Source organism: Heptranchias perlo, chromosome 20 (genome assembly GCF_035084215.1).
Source record: "Heptranchias perlo isolate sHepPer1 chromosome 20, sHepPer1.hap1, whole genome shotgun sequence".
Lineage (NCBI taxonomy): Eukaryota > Metazoa > Chordata > Chondrichthyes > Hexanchiformes > Hexanchidae > Heptranchias > Heptranchias perlo.
The window spans coordinates 49,217,138-49,236,664 of record NC_090344.1 but is presented as its reverse complement, the minus strand read 5'-3'; the positions used below and the strand labels follow the sequence as shown (position 1 = coordinate 49,236,664).

At 44.7% G+C, this 19,527-nt stretch overlaps 1 protein-coding gene across 1 annotated transcript; it reads right to left on the bottom strand.

Moving 5' to 3' along the window:
* Positions 1-7,349: 7,349 nt before the first annotated feature.
* mat2ab (methionine adenosyltransferase 2Ab) lies at positions 7,350-17,102 on the bottom strand. Its single transcript, XM_068001296.1, has 9 exons — positions 16,900-17,102; positions 15,055-15,132; positions 12,321-12,443; positions 12,128-12,240; positions 11,883-12,026; positions 10,822-11,040; positions 9,632-9,814; positions 8,892-9,025; positions 7,350-8,799 (listed from the first exon to the last, which is right to left on the bottom strand). Exons 1-9 carry the CDS (start codon positions 16,988-16,990, stop codon positions 8,697-8,699), a joined length of 1,188 nt encoding a protein of 395 aa, XP_067857397.1. The 5' UTR covers positions 16,991-17,102; the 3' UTR covers positions 7,350-8,696.
* Positions 17,103-19,527: the final 2,425 nt, after the last annotated feature.

The window sequence follows — 19,527 nt, the reverse complement described above, 5'->3', positions numbered from 1 at the left end:
GCACACGTTCTTTAAATATTAGCCATTGCCTATCCACCGTCATCCCTTTTAGTAAAGTTCCCCAATCTATCATAGCCAACTCGCACCTCATACTTTCATATCCTTTATTTAGATTCAGGACCCTAGTTTCGGATTCAACTACTTCACTCTCCACCTTAATGAGAATTCTATCATGTTATGGTCGCTCTTCCCTAAGGGAATGTGAATCATTACCTCTGGATATCCTCGTTGATTAGATAATGCTTCTTTTCTAGGAAATGTTGCTCGAGCTACAAACTGTTCAATCTCAATTCACTGAACTATCTCTGATTATATAAGAGTAGAATTTACAGTCAGCAAAGTTAACGTAGGATGGCTTAACACACTGGCTCCAAATTTCTCCCTCTGCTATTTTAAATGAGGCATTAAACCAACAACAACAATAACTTGCATTTATATAGAGCCTTTAATGTAGTCAAACGTCCCAAGGCGCTTCACACGAGCGATTATCAGACAAAATTTGACACGGAGCCACATAAGGAGATACTCGGACAAGTGACCAAAAGCTTGGTCAAAGAGGTAGGTTTTAAGGAGTGTGTTAAAGGAGGAGAGAGAGGCAGAGAGGCGAAGAAGTTTAGGGAGGGAATTCCAGAGCTGAGGGCCGAGGCAGCTGAAGGCACGGCCACCAATGGTGGAGCGAAGAAAATCGAGAATGCACAAGAGGCAAGAATTGGAGGAGTGCAGAGATCTCGGAGGGTTGTAGGGCTGGAGGAGGTTACAGAGACAGGGAGGGGTGAGGCCATGGGGGGATTTGAAAACAAGGATGAGAATTTTAAAATTGAGGCGTTCCTGGACCGGGTGCCAATGTAGGTCAGCGAGCACAGGGGTGATGGGAGAATGGGACTTGTGAGTTAGGATACAGGCAGCAGAGTTTTGGATGAGCTGAAGTTTATGGAGGGTGGAACATGGGAGCCTGGCGAGGAGACCATTGGAATAGTCGAGTCTAGAGGTAACAAAGACGTAGATGAGGGCTTCAGCAGCAGATGAGCTGAGGCGGGCCGGAGACAGGTGATGTTACGGAGGTGGAAGTAGGCGGTCTTGGTGATGGAGCGGATATGCGGTCGGAAGCTCACCTCAGGGTCAAATAGGAAACCAAGGTTGCGAACAGTCTGGTTCAGCCTCAGACAGCGGCCAGGGAGAGGGGTGGAGCGGGGACCAAAGACAACGGCTTCGTTCTTCCCAATATTTAGTTGGAGGAAATTTTTGCTCATCCAGTCGGATAAGCAGTGTGACAAATGAGAAACAGTGGAGGGGTCGAGAGAGGTGGTGGTGAGGTAGAGCTGGGTGTCGTCAGCATACATGTGGAATTTAACATCATGTTTTCAGATGAAGTCACCAAGGGACAGCATGTAGATGAGAAATCGGTGGGGGCCAAGGATAGATCCTTGGGGAGCTCCAGAGGTAACGATGCAGGAGCGGAAAGGGAAGCCATTGCAGGTGATTCTCTGGCTGTGACTGGATAGATAAGAATGGACCAGGTGAGCAGAGTCCCACCCAGCTGAACGATGGAGGAGAGGTGTTGGAGGAGGATGGTGTGGTCAACTGTGTCAAAGGCTGCAGACAGGTCGAGAAGGATGAGGAGGGATAGATTACCATCGTCACGGTCACAGAGGATGTCACTTGTGACTTTGATAAGGGCCGTTTCAGCACTGTGGCAAGGACGGAAACCTGATTGGAGGGATTCAAACATGGAGTTGCGGGAAAGATGGGCACGGATTTGGGAGATGGCAACATGTTCAAGGTCTTTGGAACAAAACGGGAGGTTGGAGATGGGGCGGTAGTTTACAAGGACAGAGAGGTTAAGGGTGGATCTTTTGAGAGTGGTGATGACAGATTTGAAGGGAAGGGAACAGTGAACAGTATCAGCTAACATGGAAACAAGTGAGGTACATTTCTTCCACCCTCCCCTCCCAATAATTGAACAGTAACTTCCCATGGCTACAAACACATTTAAGGAATGAGTGAACGGTAACATGGAGATACTTTGTGTGTCAAGGTCAATGATTTGTTGCAAAATATCTTTTGACAGGAACACTGGACAATTGTGTCTCCTACCTACAGTATCAAATCTGGGTTCTGCATCTCAATTCATGTCAGGATGCAATTGAATGGTTACAAGTTGGAAACTAAGAATTAACTGTCCTGCGGTCATTCCTTAAATGAATTTGTAGCCATGGGAAGTTACTGTTCAATTATTGAGGATGGGGGGGAAAGAAATCTCCATCGCTTGGTAGCTGGAGGAACAGAGTCAGTGCCGATATATAGAACAAAGTTCAAAACAAAACAATCCAGATTTATTAAAGGAGGCCCACAGCAGGAATCAGTCCAGGACTTGTGGAAATTTGTGCCTGATGGGAGTGTCCAAATCTTTTGCCTTCAGGGCCAGAGTAATATCACAAGCCACAGTTTAAATTCGGAGAGCTCATAGAATCATTGAAAGGTTGCAGCACTGAAAGAGGCCATTTGGCCCATCGAATCCATGCTGGCTCTACGCAAGAGAAATCCAACTCCTCCCACTTGCCCACCCTATCCCCACAGCCCTGCACACGTTTTCCTTTCAAGTACTTATCCAGTTCCCTTTTCAAGGCCATCACCGAATCTGCCTCGGCCAGTGCATTCCAGATCCTAACCACTCGCTGTGTTCAAAAAAGTTTTGTCATGTCACCTTTGGTTCTTTTGCCAATCACCTTAAATCTATGCCCTCTGGTTCTTGACCCTTCCGCCAGTTTTTTTTTTGCTGGTATTTTACATACAGTTTCTTCCACCAGCTGCAGAATCATAGAAATTTTCCTCTTGGAAAGAGAAATCCGAGAGGTGACCTGATAAGAAATCTTTAAAATTATGACTGGATTCGATAGATTAGATGTAGATATGATGTTTCCACCTGTGGGAGAGTCCAAAGCTCGGGGCCATAAATATAAGATAGTCACTAATTAATGACATTGGTTTATGGTGCCGTCACCATGGTGTTAAAACATTCATGTTCTAATAATCCTGAGAGAAAATGTCATCTAACATCCCTTTGATGTATTGATGATGGTGGAGTGTATGCCAGCTCGTTATTATGATGCTAACCAAAGGAAACAATATTTACTATTTAGCCTCAAAACCTGCGGATGCTCAGTCGTCGAGTATATTCAAAACTCGGATCGTTGGATTTTTGGATACTAGGAACAGGAGTCAGCCATTCAGCCCCTAGAGCCTGCTCCGCCATTTGATAAGATCATGGCTGCTGATCTGTGATCAAAACTCCATTTACCTGCCTTTGGCCCATATCCCTTAATACCTTTGGTTGCCAAAAAGCTATCTATCTCAGATTTAAATTTAGCAATTGAGCTGGTATCAATTGCCGTTTGCGGAAGAGAGTTCCAAACTTCTCGCACCCTTTGTGTGTAGAAATATTTTCTAATCTCGCTCCTGAAAGGTCTGGCTCTAATTTTTAGACTGTGCCCCCTACTCCTAGAATCCCCAACCAGCGGAAATAGTTCTCTCAATCCACCCTATCCAGAGAATACAACCCCAATTTGTGTAATCTCTCCTCGTAACTTAACCCTTGAAGTCCAGGTATCATTCAAGTAAACCTACGTTGCACTCCCTCCAAGGCCAATATGTCCTTCCGAAGGTGCGGTGCCCAGAACTGCTCACGGTACTCCAGGTGCAGTCTCACCAGCGTTTTGTATCGCTGCAGCATAACTTCTGTCCCCTTGTACTCTCGTCCTCTGGATATAAAGGCCAGCATTCCATTAGCCTTATTATTTTCTGCACCTGTTTGTGACACTTCAATGATCTATGCACCTGAACCTCTGAGTCCCTTTGGACATCCACTGTTTTTAACTTTTTACCATTTAGAAAGCACCCTGTTCTATCCTTTTTTGATCCAAAGTGGATGACCTCACATTTGTCTGCATTGAATTCCATTTGCCAGTTTTGCCCATTCACCTAATCTATCAATATCGCTTTGTAATTTTATGTTTTCATCTACACTGCTTACAATGCCACCAATCTTTGTGTCATCGGCAAACTTAGATATGAGCCTTCATCTAAGTCGTTAATAAATAGTGAATAATTGAGGCCCCAAGACAGATCCCTGCGGGACTCCACTAGTCACATCCTGCCAATGTGAGTACCTACCCATTATCCCTACTCTCTGTCGCCTTTCGCTCAGCCAACTTCCTAAGTCCGTACTTTTCCCTCGATTCCATGGGCTTCTATCTTAGCTAACAGTCTCTTATGTGGGACCTTATCAAGTGCCTTCTGGAAGTCCATATAAATAACATCCATTGACATTCCCCTGTCCACTACTTCAGTCCCCTCTTCAAAAAATTCAATCAGGTTTGTCAGGCACGACCTACCTTTCACAAATCCATGCTGGCTCTCTCTGATTAACTGAAAATTCTCGAGGTGTTCAGTCACCCTATCCTTAATTATAGACTCCAGCATTTTCCCCAAAACAGATGTTAGGCTAACTGGTCTATAATTCCCAGGTTTCCCTCTCTCTCCTTTCTTAAAAAGCAGAGTGACATGTGCAATTTTCCAATCCAGAGGGACAGTTCCTGAATCTAGAGAACTTTGAAAGATTATAGTTAGGGCATCTGCAATGTGCTCACCTACTTCCTTTAAAACCCTGGGATGGAAACCATCTGGTCCTGGGGATTTGTCACTCTTTAGTGCTATTATTTTCTTCATTACTGTTGCTTTACTTATGTTAATTTTATCAAGTCCCTGTCCCCGATTCAATATTAGTTTTCTTGGGATTTCTGGCCAGCTATCCTCTTTTTCTACTGTAAATACTGACGCAAAGTAATTGTTCAACATGTCCGCCATTTCCCCATTGTCAATGACAATATCCCCACTTTCAGTTTTTAAGGGGCCAACACTGCTCCTGACCACCCTTTTTCCTAACATAACTATAAAAGTTCTTTGTATTGGTTTTGAAATCCCTTGCACGTTTTTCATATTCTCTTTTTGTAGCGCTATCTGTTTTGTGACCCTTTGTTGATCTTTGTATCTTTCCCATTCGCCAGGATCTGTGCCATTTTTTGCCTTTTTGTATGCCCTTTCCTTATGTCTTATACTGTCCCATACCTCTTTCGTTGTCCATGGCTGGTTTTTTTGGCAAGTAGAGTTCTTGCCCCTCAGGGGTATAAACCGATTCTGTATCATGTTGAATGTTTCTTTAAACATTTCCCCCTGATCATCAGTCGTTTTACCCATTAACAGATTTGCCCAGTTTACTGTGGACAGTCTCTGTCTCATCCCATTGAAGTCGGCCTTACCCAAGTCTAGAATCTTAGCAGCTGATTCACTTTTTTCCCTTTCAAACACTACATTGAACTCGATCATGTTACGATCGCTGTTGAATAGATGTTTGCGTACAGTTAAGCCGTTAACTAAATCTGGTTCATTACTCATCACTAAATCTAGTATGGCTTGCCCCCTTGTTGCCTGTAGGACATACTGCTGTAGAAAACTATCCCAGACACACTCAAAAAATTCACTAACCTTCACCTCGATTGGGAAAAGTAGACTAGCAACTGTCAGAAAGGTAAAGTCCCCCATTAAGACCAGGATGCTTTTGTTACATGCTTGTCTAATCTCTGCATTTATACAATCTAATACTTCAAAGCTGCTGGCAGGGGTCCTATACACAATTCCCACTATAGTCTTGGATCCTTTCCTATTTCTCAATTCAACCCATAAGGTCTCTGTTGGCTGCTTACCTCTCGTTATATCCTCTTATCACTGAAGTGATTTCATCTCTAATCACTAAGGCTACTCCTCCCCCTCTTCCATTTTCCCTCTCTCTCCTGTAGACCTTATAACCCGGTCGGTATATTTAGTTCCCAATCATGACCATCCTGCAACCATGTCTCCGTAATAGCTATCATGTCATACCCTCCAATTTGAATTTGACCCTGTAGTTCATTTAATTTATTCCTTTTCCTCTGTGCATAGAACTCTTCGTTGGGCCACACACCCGAGCCTGACCTTCAGTTGTGATGCTGGGTTAATCGCCTTGCACCTTCTAGTTTTCACTTCATCTGTAGTGTCTAAAGTACACTTTCTTTCTGCTGCTCTACGCTTTTCCCTTTCACTTGTTCTTGAACAACTGTTTGTACTATAAATTTCCCCTGGGTTATCCCCCCTCTTGCTGCTCTCAACTTTACTCTCTTCTGACTCCCCGCTCAGGTTCCCATCCCCTTGCCGCCCTATTTTAAACCTTCCCCAACAGCACTAGCAAACACCCCTGCGAGGACATTGGTCCCGGTCCTGCTCGGGTGTAACCCGTCACGCTTGTACAGATCCCACCTTCCCCAGAACCGGTCCCAATGGCCCAGGAATCTGAATCCCTCCCTGCAGCCACGCATTCATGTGGTTTCGTCTCCTGTTCCTATACTCACTACCTTTGAAGTCCTGCTTTTTAATTCATCTCCTAACTCCTAATTTTCACAGCCTTCCTCTATTGGGGGTGCCTGGCGCTGCAACTAATATTCCACCTCTTGCCTACTCAATGTCTTGTACAAATTGAACTTAATTATCTTGCCCTCTGCAATCTGGATTGTTTTGTTTTATATATCTACACCAACTACCAAGTGACCCCTCCCCCAATAACTGAAGACTAACTTCCTATGGCTACGAACACATTTAAGGAACGACAGAGCAGAAACATGGAGACACTGTGCAAAGGTCAATGATTTGTTGAAAAATATAATTTGACAAGACAAGATTCTGAACTTTGCAAGTTGGAAACTGATTTAACTATCCTTCAACACAGAAAATTAAAAGGAGGCCCACAGCAGAAATCAGTTTAAGATACTAATGGGACTTGTGGACATTTGTGCCTGATGGGTGTGTCCAAACCTTCTGCCTTCATGGACCAGAGAAATCTCAAGCTAGTTTAAAGTGAATGTTGTCATTAATTGCAGTTGTGATGCTACAACTATAAACAGACCTTAGTCCTCTGTTGTAGGGTGTAATCAGACAATGCAGCATTAAGGACAGTCTGTCACTATTCCAGCACCATAACAATTAAACAGAATCAGCTGGTGCAGAATAAGTTGAGTTGCCTGGGCTATAGTTTTTAACTCCCCTGCAGCAATCTTAGACTTCCTGGAATGCAGTTTGGATCTCGTTGATCAGTGCCCTCTGCAGCAATATGGTGCATGGAGTAGCAGAAATAAGCAGTACTGCAGAGATTGAGTTTAGTTTTAATGAATAACCCACTTACCGCATAATGGTACATTTTTTTGCAGCCCACAAGTAATGACTTCTTTAATGAATATGCAGAAGCACAGATGGACACAACTGTCTATATGGAGAACCTAGCACTTTATTGAGATCTCAGCATTTGGACTTCCGATAACAGACATACGTAATAACTGCCAAGTTACAAAAAGGCACTTGTCGATCGCAGCAGTGACGGAGAGCGTGTAAACAGGCCAGCTTCTCTGTACAACACCAGCCAAGAGGCACTTCACCAACTGCTGCACTCGCCTGGCCCTGTGTTTAACACCAGCCAGACCCCTTGTAGGTTGAGCCCAAGGGCTTTCTGTAGGACACCTTGGGCCTACCAGGGATACTGGGACTGAAGGAATTGCAATATATATAATCTTTCTTTTTTAAAAAAAAAATATGATATCTTTTTTTAAGCTGCCAACTGAGACACTGGCTTCTCTGTAACTACGCCAGGTCTCAGAATAAATAGGAACGTAATATTATTCAAGTATGAAGGTTAGATTCCTGGAGCCATCATCTTGCTGGCTTCTTGGTATCTACACCAGCTTCAACAACAATGGCTGCAATGTCCATTTGTCTGAAACCCAGGAGCTCATTGTGCAGTTATGGATTATTTCCTTGTGAAGATAAAGAGTACCAAAGTGTGCAACCCACAGGCTTTGGGAGCAGCCCTTGACTTCTCTGTATCACGTCAAGGCTACCAAGAGCCTGTACAAAAAAAAATTTTTTATACAAGAGTTTAAAAACGAGGTTTGGCTAGTGCAGAAACAACGATGCATAGCTGTTGTCAATTCCTTTAAAAACCCTTTTTGTTTTTTAAAAATCATTACGTACGTCCTCAAAAAAAGCAAAGGGGGGGGGGGGGGGGGAAATTAAAACTCTGACTGCTAATCCAAAAACAGGACTGCAAGTTAAGTGTCAGGACATTTAAGTTACATCAAGGGTCAGGACTACACAATAAGCACCATTACGAGATGTGTCCCAATATTTGAGTGAAGCATTGACAATAGGTTATTGCCTCAGTGTATAAGCAACACTACAGGTTTCACTTGGGATGTGATATGCAAAGCAGTCTTGTAGAATAGGGTTACAGTTGCAACTGGGACACGTACAGTGTCTGGTCATCCAACCCCCAAACTAGAACATGGAAACCCAAAATTTGATCCTCTTTAGTTCATGGTCCCTTTCAACCCTCACCCTGCTGAACAAAACTACATATTAGCAATGCGGTGGCTAGCATAGGGTTAAGGACAAGCTCTGCGCAAGAGAGAGGGTGGGGGGTAGGGGAGAAGAAAGCTTCTGCCACTAGCGTTGTATGGAGTTATGGGAGGACAGGATATATAGGAAGGGGTCTTTCTCCCCGAGAGCATGCAGCTTCTCTGTATTATACACCAACAGGTCTGGGGAGAAAGACTTCACATTCAGTACTTAAGTTTTCTAGGCACTTCCCAGGGGAAGCTATCCCTACCGAAGTGGCCATAGGCTGCTGTCTTCTGGTAAATTGGCTTCTTCAGGTCCAGATCCCTGGAAAACACATTCAGATGTTTTATTGTGTTTTTCAATCACCTTAGAAACTCACCACTCCTCTCCCACCCCACCACGTCGCCAGTGTTTACCTGACAATAACACCAGGACGGAGGTCAAAGTTCTTCTTCACAACCCCCAACAGCTCCTTCTCACTCATTTCAGATGTTCCATAGGAGAAGATGGAGATGGATAGAGGGTGTGCCACTCCAATGGCATACGAAACCTATGTGAGTAGAAAAACCATTATCTCCATCAATTTCCACGACCATGTACCTGTTAATTCAAAAGAGGCCATCTCTCATACACAAGCCAAGGCAGCACATTTTACCATGGGGAGGCGGGTACCACAATTAAGCTGCAACCATCACTTAACATTCACACAGCAGTCACTGGATAGTGGACAGGACTGGGATCCTGGCCAATTTCACAAGCACATACACCACAATCAATTGTACATTTGCAGATTATTAGATAGATTAAGTAATTTGAGACAAAGTGGTAAGCGTCGCATGCTTGGGAGGAACCATGGTTCCCAAAGCTCTCCACCACTGAGTAGTCCTTGCCTCATATCTGGGTCTGTTGTTGACTAATTAATAGCTGTGATTAGTCAAACATTCACATAACTCTCATTATCATTGTATCATGCCTACCAGGGGGGCACAAAGCAAACGAGATGGACCCTGGTCATTTTGTGACTAGAAATCTCCATGTTTCACATCCAACTCGAGCACACTCCAGGCTTGGCACATCAAATCAGTGATCAGGAAAATCCATTAGCCACTTACTTCAATGCCCACCCCATACACACTAATTATACACAGTGACTCACCTGCACAAGGACACGTCGGCACAAGCCAGCTTTTACCAGAGACTTGGCAACCCATCGAGCAGCGTAGGCAGCAGAGCGATCCACTTTGGTGTAATCCTTGCCAGAGAAAGCACCACCCCCGTGTGCACCCCATCCACCATAGGTATCAACAATGATCTTTCGCCCAGTGAGGCCTGCATCTCCCTGTTTTGAGAGGTGTGTTTTTTTTTTAAAAAGTCTTAATTAACACCAACATAAAATTAACACTCACCAGTATTGTCACTAGGATTTCAGTAGTGTTTGGGAGCATGTATGGTTTTCACTGCCCTTTCAAAGAGTTGCAGAGACACCAGCCAACTGGCCTGTTGACGTAGTTGAAATAGCATTTTGAGCTGTATAACTCTCGGGTGGGTGAAGAACTGGTGGGTACAGGATGGTCACAGGAAATGGAACATTTGAGACAATCACACAACACTCAAGTGTTTATTGTTTGTGTCTCTTTCCTCCCCCCATGCTCCCAGGTACCAGTATTATAAATATAACTAGTGACAACACTGCTACTGATCTGGAGGTACATGCAGCCACGGTTAGAAGTTTAAGCTTCCACTGCTTATAAACAGTGAATGCTGCAAATAGGCATTTTAAAATCAAGACACGACTTCCAAGTTACGCATATAGAGTCCTCAGCACTCACAGCAGAAAAAAAGCCAAGCAAACAGCCACCACCCCCAATAACTTAGACTTAATCCACTAAGAAGCTGAATAACAGTCAAAGAAAGCACCAGGGTCAATACCCAACCTGTGTTGAGTTAGGTTCCCAGTCCGGACAGCAGTAGGGTGCTTCCAGGTTCGGGAAACAGAAGACAATATTCCTGCTCCCAGCCACTATCCAGCAACCCTTCCTATGTGCGAACAGCGGGTAAAGGATCAGGTTCAGCGGCGATGCTCTCATGCCCTTGCCAAAGTCAAATAATCTGCCAACAAGACAAAGGAAAAGCCAGCTGCTTGAGCTGCCAATGGAAACCCAGCACCAATGGAACTGGCTTACAGCAAGAGAATGAAAAAAAGCTAAGCTGCTTGTTTGCAGAGAGAGAAGTAGCAAAGCCTGACTGCATGCAGAAAACCCAGCTTCATGAAGCACACGCTAATCTAACACTGCACTTCAGTTGGTTTAGAAGCTCTGCACACAAAGAATGACAACTCTAGCCAACCTGCGGTCCGCCAATAACAAAACGTCCACTGGACTGCAGGTGGTATATGGTCTCATCATCCAGGTACTTGGAAGGTACAACAGCCTTAACGACTTTGTCCTTCAGAGCATCCCTCATCTCGTCCAGTGGAACCTCTTCGTTATGTTGCACAGAGACAACAATGGTGTGCACGCGGATAGGAATAACAGCACCATGGTCCTGCAGGTACTGCACAGTCACCTGCAGTTCAGAAAGGGAGAAATTTAACATCAGCCACCAATTTTCAGTGAGATTGCATTTAACCATAACAAATGACAACAGCAGGAAGAAGTATTCGCTGTGGTTCCTACTCACTCCAGCTGCAACATTCATGCTTGGCGAAGACAGGATTGGGCTCAGCTGTGATTCTCTCTTCTGTTGTCAAAAAGCCTATCTTCACCAACTGATCATGTCAGCATGGTGTTGAAGGGTGACTGGCATAGTTGGACTGCTGGTCCAGCAACAGTCAGACCACAACCATAACTACATTCTTCCAACTCTTAATCATGCTCAAAGGACATCTGAGCATTGTGGAGGCATGTGAATGGACAATTGAGGATCGGCTGGGAGCGAGAGCAATCAAAGGAGGTTTCAAGTTTGTTCTGCTGCCATCTGGAACGACCCAAGACTTATTGTGGAGCAACAAAAAAGTAGGTTGGTGTTGGAAGTGTGCAGGGACACAGAGCGAGAGACCAGAGACAGCAACGGGGAAGACATCTGAGGCAACAAGAGTGGACTAAGGTTTTGGCAATAGTGATGGGCTGCAGGCAATGTTGGAGGTGAAAGTAAGTGTCTTTACAGGTGATGTGGGAAAAGAAAGTGAGCTCAAGGGGTTCTCACGCTACCACAAGGACCCACACCAATGGCTTAACCTTGTATGGCAGCCAGAAAGGGAAATGGGGTACAAGACAGGCACACAGGAACTTGAGGGTTTTGACATTAAGCTGGAGGATATGTTGGCTTATTTCAGGAAGTGGCCATAAAGCAAAACTTCACTGCTACAAGTCCAAAAATACACTGCACTAAACTTAAGTTCATCTCACCTGAGTTTTGCAATCTGGCCGGAGCCAGGACAGAGTGCCATCGCGACGCAGCTCTGCCATTTTAGCGTTCAGTTTGTGAGCGAGAACAATGGTCAAGGGCATGCACTCCTCAGTTTCATCAGTGGCATAACCAAACATAAGACCCTGAAAAAAAAATGTTTTACAGCTTAGTTTCACATCAAAACCCACATTTTCCACTTGAAATGACTTAAAATTGGCTTCAGATGTAGCCAAACTAATCTTACTTGATCTCCAGCACCAATATCTTCCTCATTCCTATCCAAATGAACACCTTGTGCAATATCTGGAGACTGCTGCTCCAAAGCAACTAGAACATTGCAAGTCTTGTAGTCAAAGCCTGTAACACACAAGTTCATTGTTACTGCATAGTTAAGATGCGGTAACTGTGGAAGCCAAAAAAAAACTTTCGTATCACACCTTTTGAAGAATCATTGTATCCAATATGTTTGATGGTGTCTCGTACGATTTTCTGGTAATCGACAACCGCCCTGGAGGTAATCTCACCGCACAGCAGGATCATACCAGTCTTTGCAACAGTCTCTGCAAAGTAAAAGATCAGTTACCACGCAAATGATGACAAAACACAAACCCAACAAGACAAATTCACCCCAAAAATCAAATTTGAATGTCTTCTCCCTCCCAAAAATCAATATTAGATTCATGAACACACTGGCCAAGGAAAGTTCCTTTTAAGCTGTGAAGTTAGGTTTAGTTACATTGTTCAGCTTCATTCAGAAATAGGGATCAATTACATCATGCATTGCAAGAATAACCTACTGGAAGATTTGAATTTAATATCCCCAGCCATTGTTCACAGTAATTTAGCCAGGTCAGTTCAAGATAAACCGCTGCATGGTGACAGCCTGTCTCAACTTGCGTTCAGTGGGGGAGCATCGAGAAGAGTAATCATATATCATTAGGTTTAGAATCGTTGAGGAAGAGGTCATGGAACAATCAAATGTGAAAATGCTTAACTGGAGGAGGGCAAAAAACAGTAATTGAACAATGGGGAGGCCTTCAAGGAGGAGCTGGTTCATGTACAAAGTAGACATCCCATGAGGGGGAAAGGAATGGCATCCAAAGTTACAGCTCCCTGCATAACTAAAAATAGAGATTAAAGTGAAGTAGAAAAAAGAGGCTTATGACAAATGTAAGGTTCATAATATAGCAGAGAACCAGGCTGAACACAGAAAATAGAGATCTAAAAAAAAGGGACTATGGGACAAAAGGAGTGTATAATAGATTAGCAGCTATCTATAAAAGGGAACTTAAAAGTCTTTTATAAACAAATAGTAAAAAAAGTCAGGATGGGTGGGACCAATTAGGGACATAAAAGGAGATTTTCTTGTGAAGCCAGAGGGCATGGCTGAAGCACTAAATGAATACTTCACATCCATCTTCAGTGTTGTAGCAGTAAAGGAGGAGGTAGTGGCAATAATGGATCGGATAAAAATAGAAGAGGAGGGACTCAAAGTAGAAAAGTCACTGGGTCCAGATGGGATGCATTCTAGGTTACCGAGGGAAGGGTAGAAATTGCAGAGGCCCTGGCCACAGTCTTGCAATTCTTAGATATGGGGATGGTGCCAGAGGACTGCAAATGTTACAACCCTGTTCAAAAAAAGGGAGGGATAATCCCAGCAATTACAGGCCAGTCAGCCTAATGACAGTGATGGGGAAACTTAGACAATAATCTGGGACAAAATTAATCATTTGGACAAGTATGGACTAATAAATGAAAGTCAGGACAGATTTATTAAAGGAAAATAGGATTTGACTAGCTTGATTGAGTTCTTTGACGTAACGGAGAGGGTTGATGTTTGATACATGGTCTTTCAAAAAAAGGTATTGATAAAGTACAACATAATAGACATGTTAGCAAAAATAAAGCCCGTGGAATTAAAAGGACAGTGGCAGCATGGATACAAACTTAGCTAGGGAACAAAGCAGAGTGTAGTGGTGAATGGTTGTTTTTCAGACTGGAGCGAAGTATCCAGTGGCATTTCCCAGGGGTTAGCATTAGAACGACTGCTGTAATATATTAATGACCAGGACTTGGGTTTAGAGGGTATAATTTCAAAGTTTGCAGATGACATGAAACTTGGAAATGTAAATGGTGGGGGAGAATTGTTACAGACTTCAGGAAGACATGCAGATGAAATGGGCAGACACATTGCAGATGATATTTACTGCAGAGAAGTGTGAAGTGATGCATTTTAGTAGGATGAATGAGACAATAGAACAAAAATGGTACAATTTTGTAGGAGGTGCACATACACAATCTTTGAAGGCAGCAAGGCAACTTGAGAAGGCTGTTAAAAAGCATATCAAATCCAGGGCTTTATTTAATTAGAGGCATAAAGTTAAAAAAAGGACATTATGAACAAAAGTCAGCACAGACTCAATGGGCCGAATGGCCTCCTTCCATGCTGCAACCTTTCTATGATTGTCTGCTAAACCTTTATAAAACACTGGTTAGGCCTCAGCTGGAGTATTGTGTCTAATTCTGGGCACCACATTTTAGGGAAGGATGTGAAGGCCTTAGAGAGGGTGCAGAAGAGATTTACTGGAATGGGTCCAGGGATAAAGGGACATCAGTTATGTGGCAAGACTGGAGAAGCCGAGAACAAAGGAGAAGTAAGGAAGATTTGATCGGTGTTCAAAAGTGACTGGTTATGATAGTTTTTCCTTATTTACTCTTTCCAGTGGCAGAGGGGTCAGGAACCAGACAGATTTAAGGTGATCGGCAAAAGAACCTGAGACGACATGAGGAAATTTTTTTTTAAATGCAAGTGGTAATGATCGAGAATGTACTGCCTGAAAGAGTGGTGGAAGCAGATTCAAAACTTGAAGGGAAAAACTACAAGGCTATGGGACTAATTGGATAGCTCTTTCAAAGAACCAGCACAATGGGCCAAGAGGCCTCTTCCTGTGCTGTACCTATGATACATCTATTTTTAAAAAATCACAAGTACACTGGTTTCTTGACAGGGTACAATTCATTACCATAGTAGAAGCAGCCACACGGACTGCAGCGGTTCAAGGCAGCAGCTCACCACCACCTTCTCAAGGGCAATAAATGCTGGCCTTGCCAGCAACGCCCACATCCCATAAACAAATAAAAAAGAGCTTACTATCTGACATCAGAACTTACCACAAGCAACTTTGGCATCAGGATCTTGTTTGAGATGGGCATCCAACACAGCATCACTTATTTGATCACAGATTTTATCTGCAAGAACAAATACCTTCAGTTAATATCCATCCACTATATTAAACATGTAATTACCATCCCTCTTCGCTCTCCCCCCACCCCCCCAAAAAAAAAACAATTTTCTATGCACAGCTCCTGATATACCCAATGTTGCATCGTATTACTTCAAATCACCAAAGTCTCCCAGACAAAAACTTCCTTCTCTTTCCCAACCCCACCTCAGAATATTTATTTATTGCATGTTCAAGATTGCCAGCTGCCAACTTAAAGACAAAAAAAGTTGAGAAATTCTATTTAGGTCACAGATTTGGTACATTGTTACTCAAATTTATTGTGCAGTATTTGCTGTAGCCAAACTGAGCCCATCATCCATCCCAGGGTCAACGGAATCATGGTTAGCTAGCTGATCTCAGTCACTGCAGCAATACAATTAACCTCTGGACTCAGCAGAAACTGGTGAGGCAGTTGGGGGAAAACAAGGAGAGAATCAGTCAGGATTCCCAGATACGAAATAAGCCCCGGACAAGGACAGGATTGGGCTTAGCAGTGATGCCTCTGCAGTCCAATTGCCTGCACACACACCATCTAGCCCCACATACTAAAGGGCACCAGTGGAGCTGTACCTGAGGATGAGCCATTACCATCAAGAAGGGGAGAAAGAAGCCTGGGCAGGAATTTAGAACCAGGACTTTTAACATAAGGATTAGAGGGGAGCAGAGGAGAAATTTTTTCACCCAAGATGGTGGGAGTCTGGAAGTCACTGCCTAAAAGGGTGGTAGAGGCAGAAACCCTGGACACATTTATAGAGTACTTGGATGTGCATTTTGAAGTGCTGCAACCTACAAGGCTACAGACCAAGAGCTGGAAAGTGGGATTAGGGGGTGTATAGCTCTTTAAGCCAGCACAGACACGATGGGCCGAATGGCCTCCTCCCGGGCTGGAAATTTCTATGATTCAATGAACTGACTCAACACGTGTTGGGATTCCAGCCCCCCTCTCGATTGGGTACAGAAAATGCCACTCACCCTGATTGACAGGCGGGCGCGCCAATCTGACAGCCTCGTCAAACAACCGCCCCACATCCGATTGGCTGACGCGGGCTGATGATGGAAGCTGACAGCTGGCTTAGAGCCGCCATTGGTCCGCAGCCGGCGGAAGTCAGCAATCGCTGCCGCCCAACCCTCCGAGACGCGGGGTCGATGCGGCAAATGGTGCGGCGGGGGCCGGAGCGAAGAACACCCCCCCCCCACCCCATTGAGGAGGAGGGGGGGGGACGGCCAGGCAGGTACCGGCGACTCGCGGCCTCCCTCCTTCGCAGATTCCCCGCCGACATCGGCGCTCTTTTCCCGGGCGGGCGGGAAAAATATGCGCGTTGGGAGCCGGCCGTCGAGTAAACGCTGCCCCGAGGCTCAAACCCCTCCCCCCGGGGGGGGCCTCTGCCTCCTCTCAGAATGGCCGGGCCACTCGTTTCCCCGCACCGCTCGAGTTGAGATCGGGCGGAGACGACGACGACGCCGCCGCCTTTGTCGCTGCGTTATCCCCGGGACGCTGTCAAAAGGAATCCCGCGCGGGCTTTCTCACCGTCCGCCCTCCCTCCCCTCCTTTGCGGGTTTCCTCCCTCCCGAACATTCCCTGAAGGAGGGGGGGGGGGAATTAAAATAAAAACTGGCCGAGCCGCTCGTCTCCCGGCCGGCCGTTACCACGCGGACCCCCCCCCCCCTCCTCCTCTCGCGAGTGGCGCCTCAGAACAGCCGGATGCCGACCCGGCGTCGGGGTCTAATTCACCTGAATGACCTTCACCCACGGACTCGGAGGTGAACAGGAAGGTTCTCTCGTCCAGCAGGGACTCGTGCAAGCCGTTGGTCTGCCCGTTCATCGTTAGGCTTCAGGTGGGTGGTGGGGGGGGCGCGGTTGTTTGGGGTTTTTTTTTTGTTGCTGTGGCTGCAGCCTCCACCTGCTAAAGTCGCTGCTGCGTGGTGAATAATGGCAGCCGGCGCCCTCCGCCTCTTTTATAACACCCGCCCGGCCACGTGAGTCCTCTCCCAACGTTCCATCGGCCGCGACCAAAACCACTTTAACCATGAGAGGGAGGGGGAACTTGCAAAAAAAAAAAAAAAAACAGAAAGGCCAATCTCTTAAATACGCAGCTTACCGTAATATTAAATATGGCAAATTTACAAGCAAGTTCTTCGATGTATCCGTTTTAATCAATGGGTGTAATTGCTGGCTGTTTCACGGCATTGAGGATTTAACGACCCCTCTTCATCGCAGATGGGAGGTGCTGGGCGGGGTTTGGACGCGGCGCCCACGTCAATCACAGAGGCTGCCCACAGAATGCCGCAGTGAGGCGCAGTAACATTTCTTCCATGTTGCACTGGTCGCCCTGAACCACCTCATTGCCTTTCCATGAATTATTTCATCTTGCAACAATCATTTTATTTTTTTTTCTCTCTGGAACAAATTAAAAACTTTTAATTTTGGAAGGGAGATAATAATGTTACAGTTTTGTTTGTTGAATGTCAGGAACACGTTTTTTTTTTGTTGCAATATAACAACGATTTAATTATGAGGGACTCGGTCTACATAATTATCCAGCAAAAAAAAAATCTTATGCAACAAATGCTACTGCTATATTTAGACCATTTGATACAGGTGTAATTTGAAGAGTGAGCATTGACCCTCTATAATTTATAATTCCATACATACAGAACAATAGAGTGGTTGATCCTAATAATGGGGACCTCTTTATATTAAGTAGCAAGTAATGGGAAGGAGACTCTTGATACATTTGAGATCAAGTACAGGCGATTTGTTTGTCTGTTTCTTGGTTGCATGCCCTGGGAAGTTTCTCGATCTAAGTTCTTCTACATTCCTCAACTACAGAGAAATCCACACCCAGCAAATGCAATGCTGATTCAGACGGGGTCAAAGACTCGAGGCAAAACACTGTTTACTGTTGTTTGAAGTTGAGCAGCATTATTCGACAGCTAATTTGTTTTAAAATGCTAATTCCTTTCCCAATATTCTCCTCTCCTCTCCTGATGGTGCTGACTCCTTTTAGGGTTTTGTCCCTGTTTGGAATGCAAACAGACACAGGGTGGGTGGGTGGATGACCGATGGGTAGCGATCATGAACAGGAAGCCGACATAATCTTCCTCTCCTGGGTAGCTAAGGATCATTTACAGTGTCCCAAGTGTTGACCTGGCTGAGATCACCTAACTCGGTACAGACGAGTGATGAAAGCTGGGCTATCCGATTTAGTTCTGGACTCTTGTGGTGTCTTTTTCAATTCAGCCGTTGGGGAATTCAGCTCACAAAATCAAAATTTAACAGAAGAATTAAATTTGGAATCACAGGAGGTAACAGAGCAGAGTAGTAACTATGTAGGGTCCTAAAGATAAAGCAAGTTTGAAACTGGAGTTGGGGGGAAGTTTTATTTGACTGTTTGGGAGATGTTGCAAAGAGTAAAGGGCCTGTGGAATTTGTTCTATTGTTCTAATCAATGTTAAAGTGACGGTACCTTAAAGGAGCCTTCCAATGACCCCCCCCCCCCCCCCCCGCCAACAATAGCTCAACAAGTTTATTCTGTGAGGGGCAGGAAGTTCGCAGCCCGTGCTGTGTTGGCTGAGCTCAGCAGTTGGATACTACAGTTGACCATAACTCTCAGGAGTTACTCAAGTCTTTCCCCAGAATCTCAAAACTGTGAAATGCCATTCCTCCCTCAGTCTTCTTTCTGCAGTCTACTAGTACCCAAGGTTGGTGTCACCTAGTCACTACTTCCTAATTTACCCTGACTATGAATTTCTGTGGGGCGTGTCCCCATCTCCCCGAGAGAAAAGCGGTAAATGGATATTTCCAGGGGCTTCTGCCAACCTTTCACTGAAGTTGCAGCAGGAGATTAGGAAAATCAGCGTGGAAATTCAGGGCTCGTGTCTTTTCCCCTATTCTTGGGGGCAGAAAAATAAGTAAATCTGCTCTTCAGTAATAGTTTCTTGAAGTGAAAGAACTCAGAGAGAAATGTTAACTATTTACATGAGCACCGCGAGAGCCTGAAAGCTGATTTGTTTTTTGTTGCTGGAGTGTTTGTTGTCACTGGGAATAGCAGCAAAATCCTCATTATTCAAACAATAGTAACATTGATTGCACCTACTCGAGTTTGTTTTTACAATCTCTAAAATGTATGCAATGAAACTAATTACTATCGGCCATCTTTAAAAAAAAAGATTTTTTCCAATTTTCTCCACACCTCTCCTGAAGGTGCTGACATACGATGATGTATGGTTCTGTACACCCCTCCCTACCTAACCAAGTGGACTTGGATCATGCATGAGTCTTGACAGTGAGTGTCAGCAGGATATACAACCATAGAAGTGCATCAGAGCTGAGCCCAATCCCTCATGATGACAGAGAGGC